The sequence below is a fragment of the Myotis nattereri genome (assembly GCF_964212035.1).
Source record: "Myotis nattereri genome assembly, chromosome: 12".
NCBI classification, from domain to species: domain Eukaryota; kingdom Metazoa; phylum Chordata; class Mammalia; order Chiroptera; family Vespertilionidae; genus Myotis; species Myotis nattereri.
In genome coordinates this window covers 35,148,483-35,171,105 of record NC_138087.1, presented here as the reverse complement: position 1 = coordinate 35,171,105, position 22,623 = coordinate 35,148,483, and the positions used below count along the sequence as shown (strand labels likewise).

The 22,623-nt window shown below is 40.2% G+C and overlaps 1 protein-coding gene across 1 annotated transcript in view; it reads right to left on the bottom strand.

Moving 5' to 3' along the window:
* Positions 1 to 22,120, bottom strand: part of GLIS3 (GLIS family zinc finger 3) — a gene marked incomplete at both ends in the record, with an annotated part of 431,103 nt that extends 408,983 nt beyond the window's left edge. The window contains one exon of the mRNA XM_081104158.1: positions 21,733 to 22,120. Coding sequence (XP_080960284.1) covers positions 21,733 to 22,120 — 388 coding nt within the window. The remainder of the gene's footprint in view (positions 1 to 21,732) is intronic.
* Between the last annotated feature and the right edge of the window lie 503 nt (positions 22,121 to 22,623).

Sequence of the window (22,623 nt, the reverse complement as noted above, 5' to 3'; positions counted from 1 at the left end):
GTTCCACGATAATTTTTTACACAGTACTGTCTTTTTAAGGACAACAATCCTCAAAAGCCCAGCTTTGCAAAGATATGACATCAACAGAAAGGAATGCAGTGATCTAATATTGAAACTATTATTACCTTGAGCCAGTAGTTCACAGGGTAGCCAACAGATGTTGATTATTTGTTTTCCTCAAAAAAATAAATAAATAAAATAAAATATCCCATACCCTCCGTGTGAATTCACTGCAGCACCCAAGGTACCTCAGAGAAGTTTGGAAAACTACAAGGCTATACATCCCACTGCAAGCAATCAAGAGTATCCTTGTTAGTTTCCTTCTCAAAAATAAGGGGGGAAAGATCTATGTGGCCCAGACTAAAATAGCCTGAAGTAACCTCTGATCTGTTTTATTAAGAGTGTTCTACACTCAAGCCACAGCAGCCTTTGGGTAACTGATAAACCCCAGGGTGACTCAGACTGCAGACTCAAGACAGAGAGGACAGGGGGGACAGTGTTAAATAAACCGGTCACTTTTCTTTAACTACTTCACTCTACAGTATAATGTAGGACATTGTCTAGAACTATAGTAGTTTATATATTGTTCACTAATTAATATGTGAGGTAAATACTGAGTCAATATTATGGACGACTGAGAGAAGGTAGGCGCCATGTGTATGTTTTATTATAATCGCATGATTTTTCTCCCTGATAAGACTAAAAAATAAAGTCTAAAACAAGCAAAGATTGCACTGAGACTGAAAGAAAGAAGGAAAGTTGGGCTTGTCATTCATTAATTCATTCATCCAACATTCTACAGATGTTTTTTAAGTTTCTATCCTGTTCCAGACACTGACTGCATTTCGCAGGGAACACAGCAGTGACTGAGCCAGACACAAGGTAGCCTTTGCCCTCTTGTCAAGGGCAACAGTGGCCTCCATCTTCCCCAATTCAACAGAGAATTTTCCAGCCTCATCTTACCTGACACCTTAGCAACATCTGACCAAGTTGATCACTCCTTTCCTGAAACACTTTGTTCACCTGGCTTCCAAGTTGCCTTCTATCCTGGTTTTCCTTTTACATCGTTGGTTGCATCTTCTTAGTTTCTTCTTCTCAGGCTCCAATGTTGACTTCCCTCCTGGCTCAGTTTTTTGGCACTTTATCCATCCTCGCTCTTTCCCTATAGCCCCATAATATCAAACATCCTCTATGCTATTAACTCCCACACTTCTATCTCTAGTTCTCACTTGACTCCAAAGTTCAAGACTTGTATATCCAACTACATACTTGACACCCTCACTTGGAGGATTATTAGGTACCCCAACTGTAATATGTTCAAAACAAAATCCTGATCTCTTACCCCTAAACCCAGATTTCTCCAGCTCAGGAAACGAGGCTGCCATTCACTACACGTTCAAGCCAAACAGCTTGATTTCTCCCTTGATTCTTCTGTCTTTTATCACCATATCCAATCCTTCAGCAAGTCCTACTGGCTCTACCTTCAAAACCTACCCTGGATCTAAACCGTCCACACCATCTGTCTCACCAGGGCTGCTGCAATCACCTACCTGGTTTTCCTGTTTCCATGCTTACCTACTGCTCAGTCTATTCACAACACAGTAGCCAGAACTTCCTTTATAAAATGTAAGTGAGATCATATCAACCCTTTACTTAAAACCCTTCAGGAGTTCCCATCACACTTGAAATCTTTGAACTCCCTACTTCAGTCTCTCAGGACCTAAATGATCTGGCTCTACCAGAATCACATCCGGACCTATGCATTTGCTTTTACCACTTCTAGGCAAACTTTTCCTTAGATCTACATATGGCTAACCCCTCACTTAAATCAGAGAAGTGTTCTCTATATGCCCTTGCTAAAATACCTGAAACACCCTCTGAACCTCATTATTTTGCTTTGTCTCCTTCGATAGCACTTATTACCCCATGAAATTACATCTTAGGTATTTGTTGATTGCTGCTCCCATTAGATTATAAAGTGAGTGCAGTTACTGTGTCTTGCTCATGCGGGCACACAGCAGGTTCTCAAATACTTAGTAAAATAACAATCCTCTGACTTCACAGAGTTTACATCTGGTGAATGATGACAGGGAAAAGACCTTGGGCTCAAAAGACCTGGTATTCCATTTAAAGTCTGTTGTTTATTTTGCTTAATCTCACAATATGCTACTTTACATATTAGCCTTTCTTATGTACCAAAAATTGTACTAAATTCTGGATATATAATATCATATATAAAGTTTCTAAGAAGATAGTATGAATATTATCCCTCAGAGAAGGTAAGGCCCTTCCTCAAGATTCCATAGGTGATCACAGGAAAAATCTGGATTTAGTCTCTGATCCATCACACTTCCATTCTACATGATTAACCACTATGCTATGCTTCGTACTGCCTCTGTATGCCATTCTCTGGAAAATGGAGGAATTGAGCTAAAATGACCTCTAATGCTCCAATTCTACCTATCAAAATGGTTGTCACTTATAGTGCTAGAAATTTAATTTCTATACTAAATCATAACTCTTTCACCTAAATTCAATTCAATGATAACTGGCCACAGACCTATGCAGAATATGTGCATACTGAGACCAGGTGCCATGTTAGGGAGGTGAGGCATGAAATGAGACATTCCACATGCCATTTCATCACCCACAGTACCCACTTTATGAATTTCCCCCTCTAACAATTATAATTTAAATAAGAATTACGAGAAGTGACACATTTACAACCTGGAATTCTACCAAAGCAGAATACTTCAGTAAAACACATTCACCCTGGATCTTCCTCTATCACCAGAAAAAACCAGGGACCTGGCTTAGGCAGAAAGAACCAACTCCCTGCCTCAAACTTCCAATAACTGATTGTGCAGGATGGAGTGCCTCAGGTGGACTCCTCTTACAGTTTGACACAACTCTAAGAAAATGTTCTGAGACCCTACAGCTAAATTCTGGAAAAGTATAAGAACTAAGAACAGGCACCAAAAGGTCAGAATTGAAGGAAAGTGACTTTGTTTTTTTCTTCTATTGTAATATATATTAGGAACTGCCCATCTGTGAATCCCACACCATGGTTCTCACTGCCCATGCTACCTAACATATACAGCTTCAGGCCTACATTTTTTACACATACACACACACGCACACACACACACACACATCCTCCTTATTAACCTCATGGTTCTTGATTATGTAAAGGACAGATATCCACTATGAGAATGATGTATAGTTACTTCACTGAAAAGTATTATAAATAGTAAAAATATCCTGATACAACTCAAAGATTATAAAGAGTTATTTGGAAAACAAACTATGTATCTGTATACAACTTTACTACTGAATGAGCCAAAATTATTCCTTTGTTCTAAATTTAACCAAAATAACATCAATTGTGGTATTTAGCAACACTCAGAACCCAATTCAAAATCACTTTTGACTCTAAATACATACATTTTATAAACCTGCTGGTAAGTGCTACATATTACAATACAACCCACATATGTAAAAGCTTCAAGGACTCAATTCTTTTAAAAGTATCAAGGCTTTGGAAAATGTGGGTGGGAGAGGAGAAAAAGGAAAAAAGGAGATTGTCTGAAGGTAAAAGAGAGTGTCTCTGCTCAGAGAATAAGAGTAAAGGCTGTCCCCTTACACATACACCTACCCATGTTCCCTCCTTAACCTTACAATGAGGTTAAGCCAACACAGCACATCTTCCATCTTCTAAGCTGGAAGCATTTCTGCTAGACTTTTCCAGTTCCTGGGTATTTTCTGCTCTCTAGACTCCAGGGCTCCAGTATTTAGATCAACCATGAGTCTACAGATCAACTATCTATCAACTGGGAAAGTAGACAACCCCTTAGGAGCAAGGGAAGCTAAGAGAAGGGGCTATCCTCTCTGGCTAAATCCCCAGAGATGAAATGACTTGTAAGTAGTGTTTTGCAAGTAGTCCTGGCAAGACTGACTTCTGGATGCAGAAAAATAAAAATTCAGCCAAAAATGTAAATTAAGACTACAGCAAGCCCCACAGTGCCCTAAGGTTTGAAGAAAGTGAATCTTTAATCTCTGTTCCTTGACACTCCCGGCTAATTAGCTATCAATAGCATCAATAGCACTACCACTTCCAAGTCTGTGTCTGACACATGGTAGGAAACAGACGGCTAATTCATTCTGCAAGTCCGGCTTCAACTCTAGCTCCCGGTTCCTAAAAGGTGACCAGGCTCCTTACAAATCATAAAACAATAATCAAAATCATTTCAGTCAACTTCCTCATTTTACAAAGAGCCCAGATTGATAAAGTGACTCTCCTAGAAGTCTCTAAAGAAGTTAGTGGAAGACCTGGGTTTTGAGCTTCATTCTTTTAATCCCTAAGCAAGTATTTCTGATATAGCATTGCACTGCTGAAGAAATGAATTGATTTGCTATCCATCCATAGGTAAATAAGAACGCAGGCTTAAAATTATTTACACACACACATACACACACAGCCAATTTGGCTTACTGGTTAAAAGCATATACTCTGGAGACAATCTGGCTAGTTTATATCCCTGCTATCCCACTTACTAGCTATAGTACCTTGGGCAAGTAATTCAACCACAGCTGTTTTCTCATCTATAAAATGGAAGGAACAATAACAAAAACTATCTTGATGGTATCCACTTCCTTGGGTTTTGAGGCAACTTAAATGAGATATGTCTTATTAATGTGTTAAAATGGGATATCAAGCACTTAAATTGGTTACCACTTCCAAAGTGCTATGCATTAGTTATCATTATTTTGTAAAATTTGATTAAAACTAAAGAAATCATGAAAAGGAGGTAATAGTCTCACATTGCTTTATTTCTCTGGGTTTGTTCTGAATACTTTTCAAAGATACAAGCTTCATTTGATACACACATTTTGAAAGGAATTCAATAGTATGGTTTAGTATACTTTGCCTAGTAATTAGTGTAATTATTCTAGGCAATTTGATAAGAATAAAAAGGGGAAAGGTCCTATTGGTTTTTAGACCTAGTCCAAAACTTTTGTTCTGATAACTGTTATTGATTTGACATCTGTCTAGAGTTCTCCCAGGTCTGTAATAATGCTTCACAGAGAGCAGGAGATCATACTTGTTGGTTTGATTCTGGAGAAGCCACTGGAAGGACAATTTTTCCAGCTCTCAAAGGTACCAGTACCAACTGAGTAGCAAGTCCTCAGAGGTCTGGATCCCAGATCTGTGGGCTCCTCCTCCAAGCTTCTAGGTTCTGGTAACTTCCAAGAACTTCTTCCTTTTGATCTTCCAGCCCCAATGCAATAGATGCTCCCGCAATTATTAGTTGCATTACCTCAGCATTTTCTTATTTCATCTTTTTCAGTCCTTCAATACCTGCTTCACAAATTTCTGTTATTAGATGATCTTGTTAAAATAACTGAAGTGGATTCTCTTTTCCTGACTCCATCTTAGCTGATACACCAGTGGATGGACATTTAGTCCCTACTTTTTCACACTATACAAAATCACCCCTTATCTTTAATATTGGCAGATACACGCCCTGGAGCCCTCCCAGTGTTCCTCCCCGGCCCCAATCGTGCATCGGTGGGATCCCTCGGCCTGGCCTGCGCCCTCTCAAAATCCGGGACCCGTTGGGGGTTGTCAGAGAGCTGGCTTTGGCCCGATCCCACAGGCCAGGCCGAGGGACCCCACTGGTGCATGAATTCGTGCAACAGGCCTCTAGTTAATTTATAATGACAGAGAGCAGATTAGTGATTGCCTGGGAATGGGGGAAGGAAATAGCAGCACTAATCCTTCACCTGAAACATGTTAAAATGCCCTTATGTCCTTCAAAAGAAGTTCTTGTTAATGTCTATTTTCAATTTACCCACTTGAGATACTTGAGATAGGAAATATTCTCTTAGTTTGCTGTCAATATAAGTGAAAGATGTACTCCACACTGCCCATACATATTCTATGCCATCTGCACCTACTATGTGACAAGACCTGTCCCATCAGTTTTGATATGAAATTTCTTATAATACCTACTGCCCATTTTTTCTCTTTCCTTTTGATATGCAAAATGAGTTTCCAACTATAAAAGACACCATCAAAAAGCATCTGTGTATGAAGATATATCGCTCTAGTGCAGCGGTTCTCAACCTGTGGGTCGCGACCCCTTTGGCGGTCGAACGACCCTTTCACAGGGGTTGCCTACGGCCATCCTTCATATCAGCTATTTACATTATGATTCATAACAGTAGCAACATTACAATTATGAAGTAGCAATGAAAATAATTTTATGGTTGGGTCACAACATGAGGAACTGTATTTAAAGGGCCAGAAGGTTGAGAACCAGTGCTCTAGTGTATAAAAAAACAGGGGGAAAGTTGCCTCTGGGCACTTTTGCTTATCTATCTATATAATAAAAGCCTAAGAGACCATAACAGTGGAATGACCAGAACAACCAGAACGACCGGTCGCTATGACGCACACTGGCCACTAGGGGGCAGATGCTCAATGCAGGAGCTGCCCCCTGGTGGTCAGTAAGCTCCCACAGGGGGCACCCCGCTCAGCCAAAGGCCAAGCTCATAGCTGGTGAGTGCAGTGCCAGTGGTGGGAACCTCCATGGCAGCACTAAGGAGCAGCAAGCTGAGCAGTAAAAGCAGCGAGCAGGCAGGCAGTAAGGAGTGAGGGATCCTGAATTGTGAGAGGGATGTCCAACTGCCGGCTTAGGCCCGATCAGGGGAATCAGGCCTATGCCGGCAGTCAGACATCCCCCGAGGGGTCCTGAACTGTGAGAGGGTACAGGCCGGGCTGAGGGACAACCCCCACCCCCCCAGTACACGAATTTCATGCACTGGGCCTCTAGTTAATTTAATAAAAGCTTTTATATATAAATTGTAATATATTATAAATAATATATAGCTGTATATAGAATATGTAGCATTCATGGTACATTATATAGCATCTATAATATATACAATTTCACAGGCTTTATATACTTACTAGAGGCCCGGTGCACGAATTCATGCACCTGACCTACAGGATGGGGCCAAAACCTGCTCTCCAACATCCCCCAAGGGATCCTGGATTGTGAGTGAGTGCAGGCCAGGCCAAGGGACCCCACGGTGCATGATCAGGGCCGGGGAGGGGTGCAGGAGGTTGGCCAGCGGGGAGGGACTGCAGGAGGGCTCCAGGGCGTGTCTGGCCCATCACGCTCAGTCCCAATAGGCCAAACCCTAACAGCAAGCTAACCTACCAGTCAGAGTGTCTGCCCCTTGGTGGTCAGTGCACGTCAGAGTGAGCAGTTGAGTGGCTTTAGCATATCATTAGCATATTACATTTTGATTGGTTGAACGGCCGACCAGACGACCAGACACTGAGCATATTAGACTTTTATTGTATAGGTTTTTATTAGACTTTTTATTATATAGGATAGATTACTAATTACATACCATATACTATATTAAATTTAATTACAAAAATTCATTTATTGTTGTCAATAAACCATTATGTATGTAAGTTACTGCTTTTTAACATTTCTTTCTCTCTTCATATTTATTTATTTTTTTATTTTTTTTTTTAAATATATTTTATTGATTTTTCACAGAGAGGAAGGGAGAGAGATAGAGAGTTAGAAACATCGATGAGAGAGAAACATCGATCAGCTGCCTCCTGCACATCTCCTACTGGGGATATGCCCGCAACCCAGGTACATGCCCTTGACCGGAATCGAACCCGGGACCCCTCAGTCCGCAGGCCGACGCTCTGTCCACTGAGCCAAACCGGTTTCGGCTCTTTCTCTCTTCATATTTAATTATGAGGTCCCTAAAGGAGCTCATAGATATATGTGTGTGGGTGTGTACTATATATACAGTGGGGCCCTGACTTACGAGGTTAATTCATTCCGTGACAGAGCTCATAACTCAAATTACTCGTATGTCAAATCTTAAAGTGATCGAGTGAGACACGTGATGCTGGGCTGATGTTGTGGTGTTCACTGTGACGTTCGCTGCGCCAACTAGCGGTGGGGTATCTGAAGCTGGCTTGTAACCCAAATTTTAGCTCGCAACTCAAAGCAAAAAATTGGCCGAGAGACAGCTCGTATCTCGAAAAACTCATTAGTCGGGACACTCGTAAGTCAAGGCCCCACTGTATGTATATATATATCCGTATCAGCTGATTGTTTTACATAGAGAAGTTCTTAAAATACAATCAGAAAAGAAAAAAGAATTTGACTTACAAAACACATCTAATTTATCGTGTGAAATAAATGTATATGAAGCCTAAGGTATATAAGAACAAAGGCTAGAATCAAAAATATAAAAAGTACACCTGTGCTATGTAGTTTAAGAGCTGAAGAAAGGGGACCATCTTCATCTTTCATTTTGCCACTTCCTTACCCCCCAAAAAATTCCACCAAGAACAACACCTTTCTTTGTCTTAAGGTTCTGACCCAATTATAACACGAACACCTCTGGAAATTGTAATACTTTAATCAGTTGATCAGCTCTTACTGAAAGCATATTTAGATTTAGATCAGTGGATCTGGAGGATGCTGCCCCCTAAGAGACATTTGGAGATTCTAGGGGTGTTCTGGGTTGTCAGCATTATTGGCATTCAGTTGTGAAAGCAAGATGACACACAGTCCTACCCACAAATAATTATTTCATATCCCACATGATTTTTAAGTCCCACGAGAAATTCATGTAGGTAAAAATCTGTTTATAATTATAAATTTAGAACGCAAGTCCATTTTATTTTCATGATTCGCATTTACACTAATGAAGTTACAGTACAAATCAAAGGAAGACTGATCAATGTTTTGGCAGAAATATCATAAAATATTGTCCATCATTTCAAAAATTATCACTCAAAGCAAAACAACTAGATATCTGAGTGATCAGTATAAACAACAAATACAATTCTGAATCATCAGAATTTTAGCTAATTCCACACTTAGGTGCCAGCTTATCCAACTACTTCATTATGTCTTCCGGCATAGTGTGCTGGAACATTTTCATATTTAAATGCATATTATTTTTACTATAAATTATGTTCCTTTTTATTCCCTTATATTGCAGTTATGAGAATATATTGATTTTTAAAAATTATGTGCATAGATAGATAACACTGTCTATGAATCTTGTTTGAGAATAATAAAAAGGGCAATAAAGATCAGGGCTGTGAAACAGAGGTTTAGATAAAGGGCAGGAAAAGAGCAGAAAAGAATATCTGGTGGGAACAAACCATTGAGAAGAAAAGGGGGGGGGGGAGTGATGCCTGGCAACAAGCCCACAGAAGGTAGCTGATGAATGCTTAAAGATGAATTGTCTTTGTTTAACTCTTTTAGGCATAAAATGCCACACCAGTGTTTGTCATGGCTCATAGGAGTTAGCCTGGTGCATGGAAGGAACAGGGGCAGTGGGATAAGATATACCTGCACCCAAACCCTGGTTTTTTCTCTTAGGAGTCATGTAAACTTGGGAAATTAAATTTCACTTCTCTGAATGTTGATTTCCACATGTGTAAATGGATGTCATTTTAAAAACCTTACAAGTTGGCTCTCCTGAATCTTTAAGCCTATCACCATGTCTGGCATATCACAGGTCCTCAATAGAGGTTAATTTCTGCCCTTCTGCTCCTAGATATTGCCTAGACAATAATTGTATTAGTTATCTATTACTACATAACAAATTACCACCAATTTAGTGGCTTAAAACAACACATTGTGAGCTCCCTGCAGATATACATATACACACATATATCATATATATATTATATATATTATGTATATATTATATATATGTATATATCCATATCAGTTGATTGTCTGACATAGAGAAGTTCTTAAAATACAATCAGAAAAGAAAAATAACTGAAGTGGATTCTTATCTCAGTTTCTGGGTCAGAAATCTGAGCATGGCTGAGGTGGGTCCTCTGCTTCAGGGTCTTTCACAAGGCCACAATCAAGGTGTCAGCTACAGCTAAAGTCTCATCTGAAGGTTCAACTGGGGGAAGATTTGCTTTGAAGCTCACATGGCTGTTGGCAGAATACAATTTCCAGAAGATTGTTGGCCAGAGGCCTCCCTCAGTTACTTGCCACATGGGCCTTTCCAACATGGCAAACAAACCGAGAAGTCTGACAGCAAGACAGGAAGTCAAATCTTTTGCAATCTAATAATGGAAGTGACATTTCATCATCCTCATCATGGTTAGAAGCAAGTCACTCTATCCAGCCCACACTCAAAGGGTGGGGCTACTACACAAGGGCATGAATTTCAGGAGAGGGGAATGGTGGAGGGGCATCTTAGAGTCTGACTGTCACAATAATAAATGGATGGTTGTACAGAATTTCCTTCTATATAAGTGGAAAACTTACCTGAGCCAAATATGTAGAGAAAATATGTTTTCAACACCCAATCCATGTACCCCAAATTTTAAAAATTTAACTCACTGATTAATTGTATATGGTTTATATCTGATAGATTCTTATTAAAACCATTCCTAAAAGCCAGTATTAAAATCGTAAGTGGGTTATCTTTAATTATATGACCCAAGGCAATAAGAAACACCTATGCTGAAAATTTTCAAATCTGACAGCCAAATTATTTCAAATTACTGTTGTTCAACATGACATCAAACAGAAATCATTGGTCTGCATACTTAAACCCTGGAAACCCTCCCCTTTACTAAACTCTAAACACAAAATAAAACTAACATTTTAATGGATCACCCATTAAATGCTTTTTTTTATCCTTTTATTGAATCCCATATCTAAGAACAAAAATGTGTTACCTTATAAAACACAGTGGCCATTACTGTATCCTTCTCTTTTCTGTCACATACCCTACCTGACTTCCACCAAAACCACTATCTTAAGCAAGTAAGGAGGGGCACATCCTATATAATAAAGAACCAATATGCTAATTAGACTGAACAGCAGAATGACCGTCTGGACAACCTTCCAGACGAAGCCAGGGCGGTGAGGGCTGGCTGAGGCTGCGAGGGGCTGCGAGGGCCAAGCCCCTTGCAAGAATTTCGTGCATCAGGCCTCAAGTTTTACATAAATCAACACAGACACCTCAACAATTTATTTGGCAGTGTTTTGTTGTTGTTTGCTTCAGCTCATTGCTCTTTACAAAATAAATATGTACCAGACTACAGGCCTGGTGCACGAATTCATGCATGGGCGGGGTCTGGCCAGCCCGCCCTGATGGGGGCCCATCGGGCTGGGCCGGTGGGGGTGAGGGGCCATGGGCAGTTGGTCGGCCAGCCCTGCACCCAATCAGGGTGTTGGGGGACAATTGGGGGCGGAGCCGGCCAGGGAGTAGGGGCTGATTGGGGCCCGGATCAGGCTGGTTGGCTGCCACCAGTCATTCTGGTCTTTCTGCTGTTCAGATCGCTGGGCTTTTATATATATAGATACTACACCACCACACATAGGAGAAATTATGATAGACATACTGGCTTTTTCAGGAAATTATCCTCACTTGCCAAGAACCTAGCCTTTTGAGGCAAGCCCTGTGCCCAAAACAAAACAATAACCTATAGAAGTATTTAGGACTCTGAAGTCAGAAAGACATGGGTTAAAATCCCCTTGCATTCTTGGTCAAGTTTCTTAATCTTTCTAAGCCTCTTTTTTCTCATGTTTTCAATGGGGATACTTCATAGGGCTAGGAGGGATTAAGATATGAAAAGCTAAGAACAGTAGAAAATAGAAAGTGCTAAATAATTGCTAGCTGCTTATTTTCAACCCCAGAAACTAATGCATTTTTACTTAATGATATAGGAATAATCACTCAAGGGTCCCAATAAATAATTTTGCTATTAACGTCTATGGGGCTAATCCTTCCTGACAAGTACATTGAACTACTTTACCTTAAAGCAGTTGGGTAATATTCTGAATCTAAATACAATTAAACTTTCTGCTAAATATAAGGGTGACCCTGCATTCCAGTTCATCCAAGATAATCCCAGCATAATTATAATAGGGCTCCATTTCATTCTTGGAAAGTATCCTGATTTGGGTAATAAATTGTAAGATCTCCCTATTTAAATAAAGTAAAATCTTTAGATGGAAGATAAACTTTTTAAATATGCTATTTCAGCTCAATGTTTGTTTAGTTTAGATTACATTTTTTCCTCTCCAGCTTTTGAAGCAAACTATAAAAATAGCGTTTAGGGTTCTATATTCACCTATCAAATAGCTTTTCATACAGCCTATACTGGGGAGTTATGACTAAGCTATAGGTTTTTATGTAGAAGGACGAATAAATAATATAAAGAAATAGGGTAGTGTGTTGGGGCCATCTCACTCAGCAGCAGTTGCAGTGGTTTATGGAGATTCATACTGCCCAACATGGATTTGTAATCAAGGAATAATACTTTACATGCTCTGGCAGTTTGTATTATAAAATGAACTTTCATACTTACCATCTAATTTAACTTTCAAAAGCAAACACCATTTTCTGTTGCACCATCTCATGTGCACCAAGACTACCACAGAAGCGGGTGACTACCTAGAAAGCCAACGTGTTGGCTCACAAGTCCTCTGATGTTCACCGTCTCCCTACCCAAGATCCCCAGTCCCTGCTAAGGCTGCTGGCCTCAGACTATTCTTAAGTAGCAAGATCCTATACCATAAGTCACATTTTCAACTTGTTTCTTATGTCAGAGCCAATTACAGACCTTCTATTTCTTTCATTATTCAAGTAAGGCAGCCATGAAAATAGTTATTAAATACAAGTCACCACCAATTTAGCCTTAAAATTTTATGGGTCAGAAGTAGAAAATCTATTCATATGCATGATATCTTCCTGCCTGGGTTTAAACAGAGACAGAGGCAAGGAAAGAAACTTGTGCATCTACTGATGTCACTCTGGTTGCCATCACACAAAGACCGCCTGGCTCCTGCCTGGGTTGACAATGTCCTCCTGGCTCAGAAGGACGCATACTGTCAAGCACAATTTTCCAAAAAGGAGCAAGGACCCATTTCCTCAGGTCATGGATGAAAATGGCAGCTGAATAGGTTTGAATTTTTAAAGATACACTCTTTCACCCAACCATTGTGGCTCAGTGGTTGAGCATCGACCTAAGAACCAGGAGGTCATGGTTCAATTCCCAGTCAGGGTTGTGGGCTTGATCCCCAGTGGGGTGGGGTGGGGTGTGCAGGAGGCAGCCAATCAATGATCTCTCTTTCTCTCTCTCATCATTGGTGTCTTATCTCTCTCTCCTTCTGCCTTCTTCTCTGAAATCGATAAAAATATATTTAAAAAAAATAAAGGTATACTCTTTCAGGAATGTTAGAAACCATAAACTCTAATGGGGAGAAAGGGCAAGACTTTTCAGCAAACTGAGCCTCAGCCTGTTCATCCCTAAAATGGAGCCAATTTACACTTGCCCTCCCTCCCAGGATGGTGCCTTTAATTAAATCATATGAGACCGACAATATGCAAATTTGTAAGCTACAAAGTACCATATAGGTCCCAAAGCCATTGCTATTTTACAGTGTTAATATGCCATATGTAACTAACAACTGTTACATTTCAGCTTCATATCCGAAAGCTTTTGAGGTGTATATAGGGAGCAGGGTGTGTTAATGGAATATATTCTTTTAAACATGGAATGTTATGAGATTGACAAATTGCTTTTATAACTGGAACAAATCATGCCTGCCATTCAGTAATACTTGGAAATCCATCATCAATTTGATTTACACCCAGCATCAATAAATCACACAAAGTGTACCCTGTGTAGCCCACAGAGTAAACAAAAGTAAACATTGTGTTTCACCTGCCTTGCTGGCTAGACGAAATGAAAACTCTGGCTACCTCAACTGGAATAATGCCTTTGGTCTCTGACTGGTTTGGTTATTTTTGGAACTTTTTACGAAATATTAACTTTATTTGCTCTAATTCTGCAGGAAGCCACATTGGAAGTGCAAGGAAATATAAATGATTAAAAGCAGAAGTGGAGAAAAAAGTAACCAAATATTTTGCCTCAACTTTCTTTACCTAATATATCAACTGCATCTCTTCAAAAAAGTGGAACCCCGATTGCTATTCTTATCCCACTTCTAACGTGACAACATTCAACACAGTTCATTCATGGGTGTTAGCAGGTTTTTTCATTGCCTATTTTTCCAGGGAGAAGCGTAAGGAAGAAATGGTATAGAAAAGTAAAAATCAGTGGCAGTAGTTTAAAATTTATGTTGTGGCAGTAGAGGAGGGGAGAGGTGGGCAATACGAAGCTAGCTGACCCACTAAAGAATAAAACTCTAACCTTTTGAATTAGCAAACCACAAGCAGTAAAAAATAAAAATGAAACTTGATGTACCATTTAAAGTACATCAGTTTTTAGAGCTCCCAGGTTCACACAACACATTATTTTTCTTAAACCAGGTCTTTACAAGTCTTTCTTACACCAGTCTTAAGTGACAACAGAATTTTTTAATCCCAATTAGTTTGGTGTCCTTTGTTGATATTCTGCTTTTTCTGACTAACAATAATGAATAACCCACAAAGTGCTAATGAATAACTAACTCCCTTTGTCTCCAAGGACAGCAGAGCCCAACAAGAAATGTCAGAGGCCCTGAAGTAAAAGAAAAAACCTTTACAATGAAAATCTTCCCAATTATGTAGGCCTACAGGTACTGTGAATGTGGGATTGTCTTAAATATTTAAATAGCTATGTCAAATGTGCTTAAAGTAGAGATCATAAAACTGATTTCCCACATGCTTTGAAAAAATGCATATCTGCCAGTCTAATCACAATTCATAACTGCTGAGCGGAAAGTAGGGAGGAATGTCATTACTGGTACAATATAACTGGAATTCTGTACTCACCAATCCTAGCAGGGCCAGGAAGTTGCCAACTGCAGAACGTCCTCCATGCTCACTCAGTGGCTCATAGAAATACAAACATTCTCATCTCAGCACACTACAATTTTATATGTAGTAAGAAACCATTTTTAAAACTAATTTCTACTATCTTAAAAATGTAAAGCTAAAAAGTAACTTTTTCTCTATCGTAGGGAAGAGCAAATAAATACACTGACATTGCTGAGAACCAGGGATCGTACTGAGGAAGTGTGAGGTAGAACTCTGTAATGTTGTATTTTAACTAGAACTCATTATCTTGTTCTGACATATTTCCTAACACTGTCCATGCACAGGGCCCAAAAGCAATGACACTCCTAAGTCAATACGAATAACCTTTCACTCAGTTTTCCAAATATCATTTCTCACTAAAAGGGACCTGGGCTGGTTCTGGGTCTGGGGCAGGAAGTGCAAATGGGCCTAGAATATTTGTTAATGTGTGAAAGCAAGGAAGTGTTTCCTGGGAACATATCAAAAAGAACATAGGAACTGACTTGAAGGGGCTCCCATGGCTAAATCTGGGACAATATGAGCATCAGAAAGAACAGTGACGATAATGAGTTACAGTGCAATAAAGTTTTCGTTAAGTCCACAGTGACTCTCAATAAGAGAAGGGAAATAAACTCCTCTTTACAATAATAAGGATACCCACTAATACACATAGAGGAAATGCCAGAATAGGAAAACAAGGCAATAACTTATTCAAACAAGGATTATCAATGGATGCTATGAAAGCAGATTGTAGAACGAGATTATTGATTAATTTTGAAAGGTAAAGTGTCTTTGGCAGTGCAGAGATCTGGTGACACCACCTTTGCCAGGTGATTAAAAGCAACATCACAAATAGTAGGACAAATGAGCATTCAGTGCTTCCTGGTGTAATGCAATGGGTGGTACACAAAACACCTATGTAGTACTCCTGCCAAAACTGTTTAACCTGAGCCCAATCATGATGAAATATTCAAACAAAGCAGATTGTATAACAAAACAACTAACATGAACTCTAAAAATATCAACGAATTTGTCAGGAAATATGAAGAAAAGGCAAGGTTAGAGGGCTACTCTAGATTTAAGGAGACTGAAGAAACATCACCAAATGTAGTGCACGATCTCTGCTTAGATCCTGGATCAAAAGAAAAAAACGGCTACAAAAATCATGTGATTATAAATGGGGGAAGAAAATAATAACTTATATTATAAGTAATAATAAATAAAATAAAATATAAAATAACAATATAAGATGAATTTGATTATGACCTGCATTTTAATATATAACTATACAGGGTGTCTCAAAATATATATACACACTTGAATAGCTGAGAGCTCAGTTTTGAAAATGAAATGTATTTTAACAAACACTGCCTTTATAATTATTCAACGTGTGTGTATACATTTTTGGGATACCCTATATATAAATAATACTATTGTAGCAAAGTTAAATTCTTTGGTTATTATTAATGGATTTTTATTATATAGCATGCAAGTTACCAACTTAGAAATTTGGGGATGAAGTGTCATAATGTCTGCAACCTATTTAAAAGTGGTTCAACTTACTTGCAAGAAAAAGAGATATTAAAAGTGGCAAATGCAACATAATTTGATGAACGAGAATAGATCCAGAGATAAATGGTAGGGGAGGGGGAGGGGTTAGAGAGCAAACAAAGGACTTGTATGCATGCATATTAGCATAACCAATGGACACAGACACTGGGGTGTTGGGGGCTTGCCCAGGGTGGGAATGGTTGGGGGGGTCAATTGGGGAAAAAGGAGACATATGTAAAACTTTAGACAATAAAAAAATTTTAAAAAGTGGCAAATTCTAAAAAGTAAAATACAATATAACAATACAAAATAATGTAAGATAAAATCTAACTTTTTAAAACAAGAAGATTCAAGAACAAAGAATGGGTTTTATTTAATACTAGAGGCCTGGTGCACAAAAATTTGTGCACAAGGGGGGCGGGGGTTCCCTCAGCCCAGCCTGTGCCCTCTAGCAGTCTGGGACCACTCATGGGCTGTCCACCTGCTGGCTTAAACCCACTCCCCAGGGGATCAGGCCTAAGATGGCAATCAGACATCCCTCTGGCAGCCCGGCAGCCCTCGGGGGATGTCCACTTGCCAGCGGGGAGCAGGCCTAAGCTGCAGTCAGACATCCTTAGTGCTGCTGAGGAGGCGGGAGAAGCTACCACCACCACCGCTGTACTGGCAGCCATCAGCCTGGCTTGTGGCTGAGCAGAGCTCCCCCTGTGGGAGCGCACTGACCACCAGGGGGCAGCTCCTGCATTGAGCATCTGCCCCCTGGTGGTCAGTGTGTGTCATAGTGACCAGTCATTCCCAGTAGTTCTGCTGTTAGGGTCAATTTGCATATTACCCTTTTATTATATAGGATAAGTTATGTATGATTGGCTACAGGGAACAGTTGGGTGGGACTCCTGGGAAATTCGATTAAAGGGACTATTTGGGGGGAATTGTCACTGTTGTCTTTTTTGCACTTTGTCCTTCTTCCTTCCTCCTTCACCATTCTCAGAAGACAGACTTCAGCCCAGACAGTGTGGCTCAATGGTTAAGCGTCAACCTATGAACCAGGAGGTCACGGTTCAATTCCCAGTCAGGGCACATGCCCAGGCTACAGGCTCGATTCTCAGTGTGAGGCATGCAGGAGGCAGCCAATCAATGATTCTCTCTCATTATTGATGCTTCTCTCTCTCTCTCTCTCTCTCTCTCTGAAATCAATAAAAAAATTATTTTTTTTTTTAAAAAAGAAGACGGACTTCATAGCAGGAGCTAGAGTGAGGCAGTTATTGTACAACCAAGAGAGAAAGACTAAGAGAAGCTCCATGATCTTGGGCATGACATCCCTGATCTTCCAACCACTAGCAGCATCACCTGCTCTGGCCTACTCTCTGTGTGAAAAAAAATAAACACCTGTGACAGAGGTTCCCAAATGTTCTCAGTTCATGGCATTCTTAATGTCTGTGATTTTCTTCATGGTGCCCCTAGGCCAAAAGGAACACCCAACACCTATTTATTAAGTAGTTAGTCAACAACTTAATAGTATTTGTGTGCTCACAACTTGTTAACTGTTTGGAAAAAAATATTACACATAAATTAAAAATAAAAATATTTTTATTTCATTGTTAACCACACTTATAATGAGATGTGTTCCAATTGTGCCCCCTACTACTTCTCAAGTCTTAGAATCAGATTGGATTCCACCACCTTCATCTCCTATTCCAGATTGTCCTTCCTAAAATGAGTGGGCCTCATCCAATCAGTTGAAGGACTGAACAGAACAAAAGCTTGACCCTACACCAAGTATGAGTGAATTCTTTCCTGAATAACTAGCTGTGAACTGGAGCATTGGCTTTTTCCTGCCTTTGGGTTGAAATTGAAACATCATTAATGGATCTCAAGTCTGCTGGCCTTCTGGAGGGAACTACTTCATTACCTCTCCTAGTTCTAGCCCTTCAGAGTTGGACTACAACTAAACCTTCAGCTCTCCCGAGCCTCCAGCTGGCAGACTCATCCTGTAGATCTTGGGACCAGTCAGCCTCTATAATCACATGAGCAAGTATATCTTGTTAAATAAATCATGTGAGCAAGTATATCTTTTTATATGTCATTTTAGAAGGATAGATAATACATATATTCTATTTCAGACATATAGTTATACCACCTATTGGTTCTGTTTCTCTAGAGAACCCTAACTAATACACCCCACAAAGTAACAGGTTATTTGGTACTTATTCCTCTGGGTCATGGCATCCTATCTAATAAAAGGGTAATATGCAAATTAGCCATCACTCTGTCACAAAGATGGTGGCGCCTAGTCCTTTAAGCCCCACCTACCCCTGGAGTCCCTCAGTCCCGGGGGTTGGGGGACAGCCACTGAGAGCAGGCCAGCACAGCGTGAATGGCCTGGTGGAATGCTTGCTTCGTCACCGCGCCCAGCTCGGGCCAGCCTTCCAGAGCCAGAGCAGACACAGACAGGGTCGGGGGCCAGCCCACAGCCTCCGTGGCCAAGCGCAGGCCTGGAGAGGAGACAGCAGGCCCGCCTCCTGCAGAAGCAGCACGGGTCCCTCCCACCTCCCATGGAATCTGTGCAGGTCCCTCCCAGCTCCCACGGAATGAACGCGGGTCACTCCCGCCTCCTGTGGAAGCAGCACAGAAGCAGCAGGCAGTCTACTGCACATGATATCGCGCGATGAGCTACTAGTAGTTAATAATCCATGAAAAGGCAACAACAAAGCCAGGGAGACATGTTAACCTCAAGCTTATTACCTTACTCCCAAGGTTAAAACCCTTCCACAGCTCATCAGTGTCCTCAAGACACATCTAACTTCATTCGTGTATCAACCATGACCCATCATCTGGCTTCTGCTTATTTTTCTCAGTCTTATCTCTTATCATAGTCTTTGTCCCCTCCAATGTGGATCCAAGTGAAAGTCCATAAAATGCACATGATCTCTCCCCTCCAGGTTTTGAGTATGCTTTTCTCCCTACCCAGAATAACTTCCAGACAGCCCTCTCACATGCACACGTGCACACACATACTTACAGTCATAGGACATACACATTGCAAGACTAGCTCCTTACCCTTCAAGTGTCTGACTAGATATCTTACTCTCCTCCCAGATCCACTTATCAAGCACTAGCTAGGAACCCTTCCAAATATTATCATACAACCCTGAGTGTATCCCTGTCAGAGCCCTAAATGTGCTTTAACTGTCCATTCATTTGTCTGAATTCAACTCCTTGAAGGCCATAACTATGTATGACTGGCTATTGTATCCCCCAAACAGTGGCTCACCTATAATATATGCTCAAAAATTATTTGTTGAGTAAGTGATTAGATGAAGTTTAAATAGTCTCAGATCACCATTCTCATCCTGTTATTGGTTTAGTTTAGGAACTGTCAACCACGATCCCAAAAGAGACACATTCAGCCACTCCTGGCACCATCCAGACCACTGGTCGTATCCAACCTGCAAGGCCAGGGGAGATAATAAAATGTTTTTTCCTGACCCTTTATCCATGCCCATGCATGCCCCAGTCATGAAGATCCAGAACAAGCACTATTAGCTTGGAAGCTGAGCAAGGAGCCAGAAAATTGAAAAGAGAAGAATCTGAAAACTTGAAGCACTTTTTAAAAACTGTTATAACTACTCTGGTCACCATCAACATAATATTCCCAAACTCTTTACTGACTGGCAATGAAGTTACTTATTCTTTCTAGACTTTAGTTCCCTAATCAGTTGAGCATAAAACTCAAGGTTGTTATAAGGAATAACTTAAATGTATTGGCAAGCACTAACACAGTGCCTGACCATAGATGAGTTATAATATAATAAATGCAAGTTATTAATATTATCACCATTATTACTGCCAGTCAGAATTTCAAACATAAGTACATATAAAAGCAAGCTACAGTTCACTAGTCAAGCATGAGCTGAAAGACTTTACTGGTACTGGGCCTCAGTCCCTAAAAATACAAACACACGAGCTTGACATTGAAGAACTTCACTTGCCTCGCCATGAACATAGCAACCTGACAATGACAGAGCTATTTTGAATGTAGCCCCCAGGGAAAGTTTATCCTATATTTACACTTAAATCAGTATCTTTAAGAAATAAAACCACCAAACCTAAACCTAAATAGATAAAAAAAGAAAAGAAAAAAGTTATACATATATGAAGGGTTGTTGTTTTTTAAATCTATCCATTTATACCAACTTCTCCATACACAGAAATACATAGACACTAAAACAAGCAACCTTGTGGTTACTTGCCTGATATAAATAATTATTCACCATTACTGGGTGAATTATGAGTTAACTTGGTGAATGGCTATTCACATGCTGCTAGTAATTTTATTTGGAGGTATAAACATTTAAAACTGAATGCTAAAAATACCTAAAGTAATATATAATTGTGCTAATTTATATAACAAAGCTATATTTTACATGGGGTACATACTCTTTCTATACTAGCCCAAACACACATATCATGTGCTATATAATCTTGTTAAATATCAGTTTCTACAGACAGCATGTCATTCAAATAATTTGCCAATCTACAACAATTATTCTTTAATTTAAAACATGGTAATTAGGAAGCATTTGAGATCTTGCTTCCTGGAAATTATCATCAGTTTTGGCCCAAATAAACTCATAAAAATTCAAAAAAATTAAATTAAATAGATAATGTAAAATATAAAACATTATTGAACTAAATAATTCTCTCTGAATTTCAAATTAACCAGGCTTTCTAGTTCTCCACAAGCACAAAAAATACATCTTTTCATTATTTCCTCCTAGCTTTCTTCTCTCTTGTTAATAACTGTATTAGAAAAATTACAGGTTTTGCTCTTGAATAATTTTTTATCATTTCTATGTATTAACTCCTCATTTTATGAAATGTCTCCTTTTTATCTTTTTTCCTTCCAAGTACCACCTTTCTGCTAGCACCCAACTAGCATAATGATAGTTCCAGCCATCCTTAGCTCTCCTCCATGGCCTGCAGAATCTAGCCCTTGGGGAGCCAGAGCAGAGCTTTGTATATCCAGAGGGTAGGATCTTGCTAAACTTTGCCCTTTCCCTTTCTCCACTGTCACCATCCCACCTCCCTGTTTCTGAACTTTCTATCTTGCCTTCCACTCTGTTTCACAGTTACATGAGATTTCACACTTACTCCTGTGGCCTCCTAGTCCTCACATACATGTACATATCCTCCCTCTTCCCAAGCGAGTTACATATCATTATAAGACCATCAACTTTGGCCCTGACACTGAGTCGTGTATTTTTCCATAGGATCTTCTGGGAGAAGGGACTAGGGGGAGAAAAAAATACTTTCCACTTTTAAAAGATCCCAGAAAGACAATCCTACCTTTCCCAGGATTTGGAGGAAAAGGACTTCCAAACTCCTTCTGCTTTGGCATTAAAGTGTGTGGCCCTGACATGCCTCCGGCCTGGGTGACCTGGAATCGTGACTTCCCATTGGTGAGCACTTGTCTCCTGGGGCTCAAGGCGGGCAGATGGATGGGGCTCTCAGCCATGTTGCTCTGAGGAACCATCCCTCCTCCCAAGGGCATCTTGAGATGGAGACTGTTAACAAGGCTTCCAATACCAGGGCTTGGTGCGCTGCCACAGGACGAGGGGCCAGGAGTCCCCGAGTGGGCTCGGATGGGAGGAATGTGTTGGCCACTGACCATCCCAGGCCCCTGTGGGGTTCCTGATATCCGGTGGAGATTCATGCTGCATGACCTTCCATTCATTTTGAAAAAACCTGTGGCCAAGATGGTCAAATATCCAATGGCACTAATGACTCCTTTCAGGCAAAGTCCAATAAGTTATCCATGGTGTGGGTTTTTAGCCTGTTTAAAAAAATAAATGCAGGCATTTTTAAAAGTAAAATGGAAAATAAGTTACAGTGAGTTTTCAACCTGTGTAGCTTTCACCTCAGGAAGAAAAGAAGCACTCTTAGCAAAACGGCCTTTTATGTAGAGCAGGGTCATCAAATACATGGTTCACTGGCAGGCACTTTCCCCTCCTGCATTCATGGTAGGCATGGATTATGGATCACTGCATTGTTTTGTTTGCCATTGAGCCCTTCTCAATATAGTGCTCTTGGCAACTACAACCAACCTACTGGTGCCAGCTTGCAAAATGAAACTTATTTTGCTCCCTAGAGGATCTGTCTGTACTAGTTCACTTCTGCAACAGTGAGTCTTGGAAAACCCAAAAGGCATCACCTTCATGAGCTGTAAGAGCATTGCTT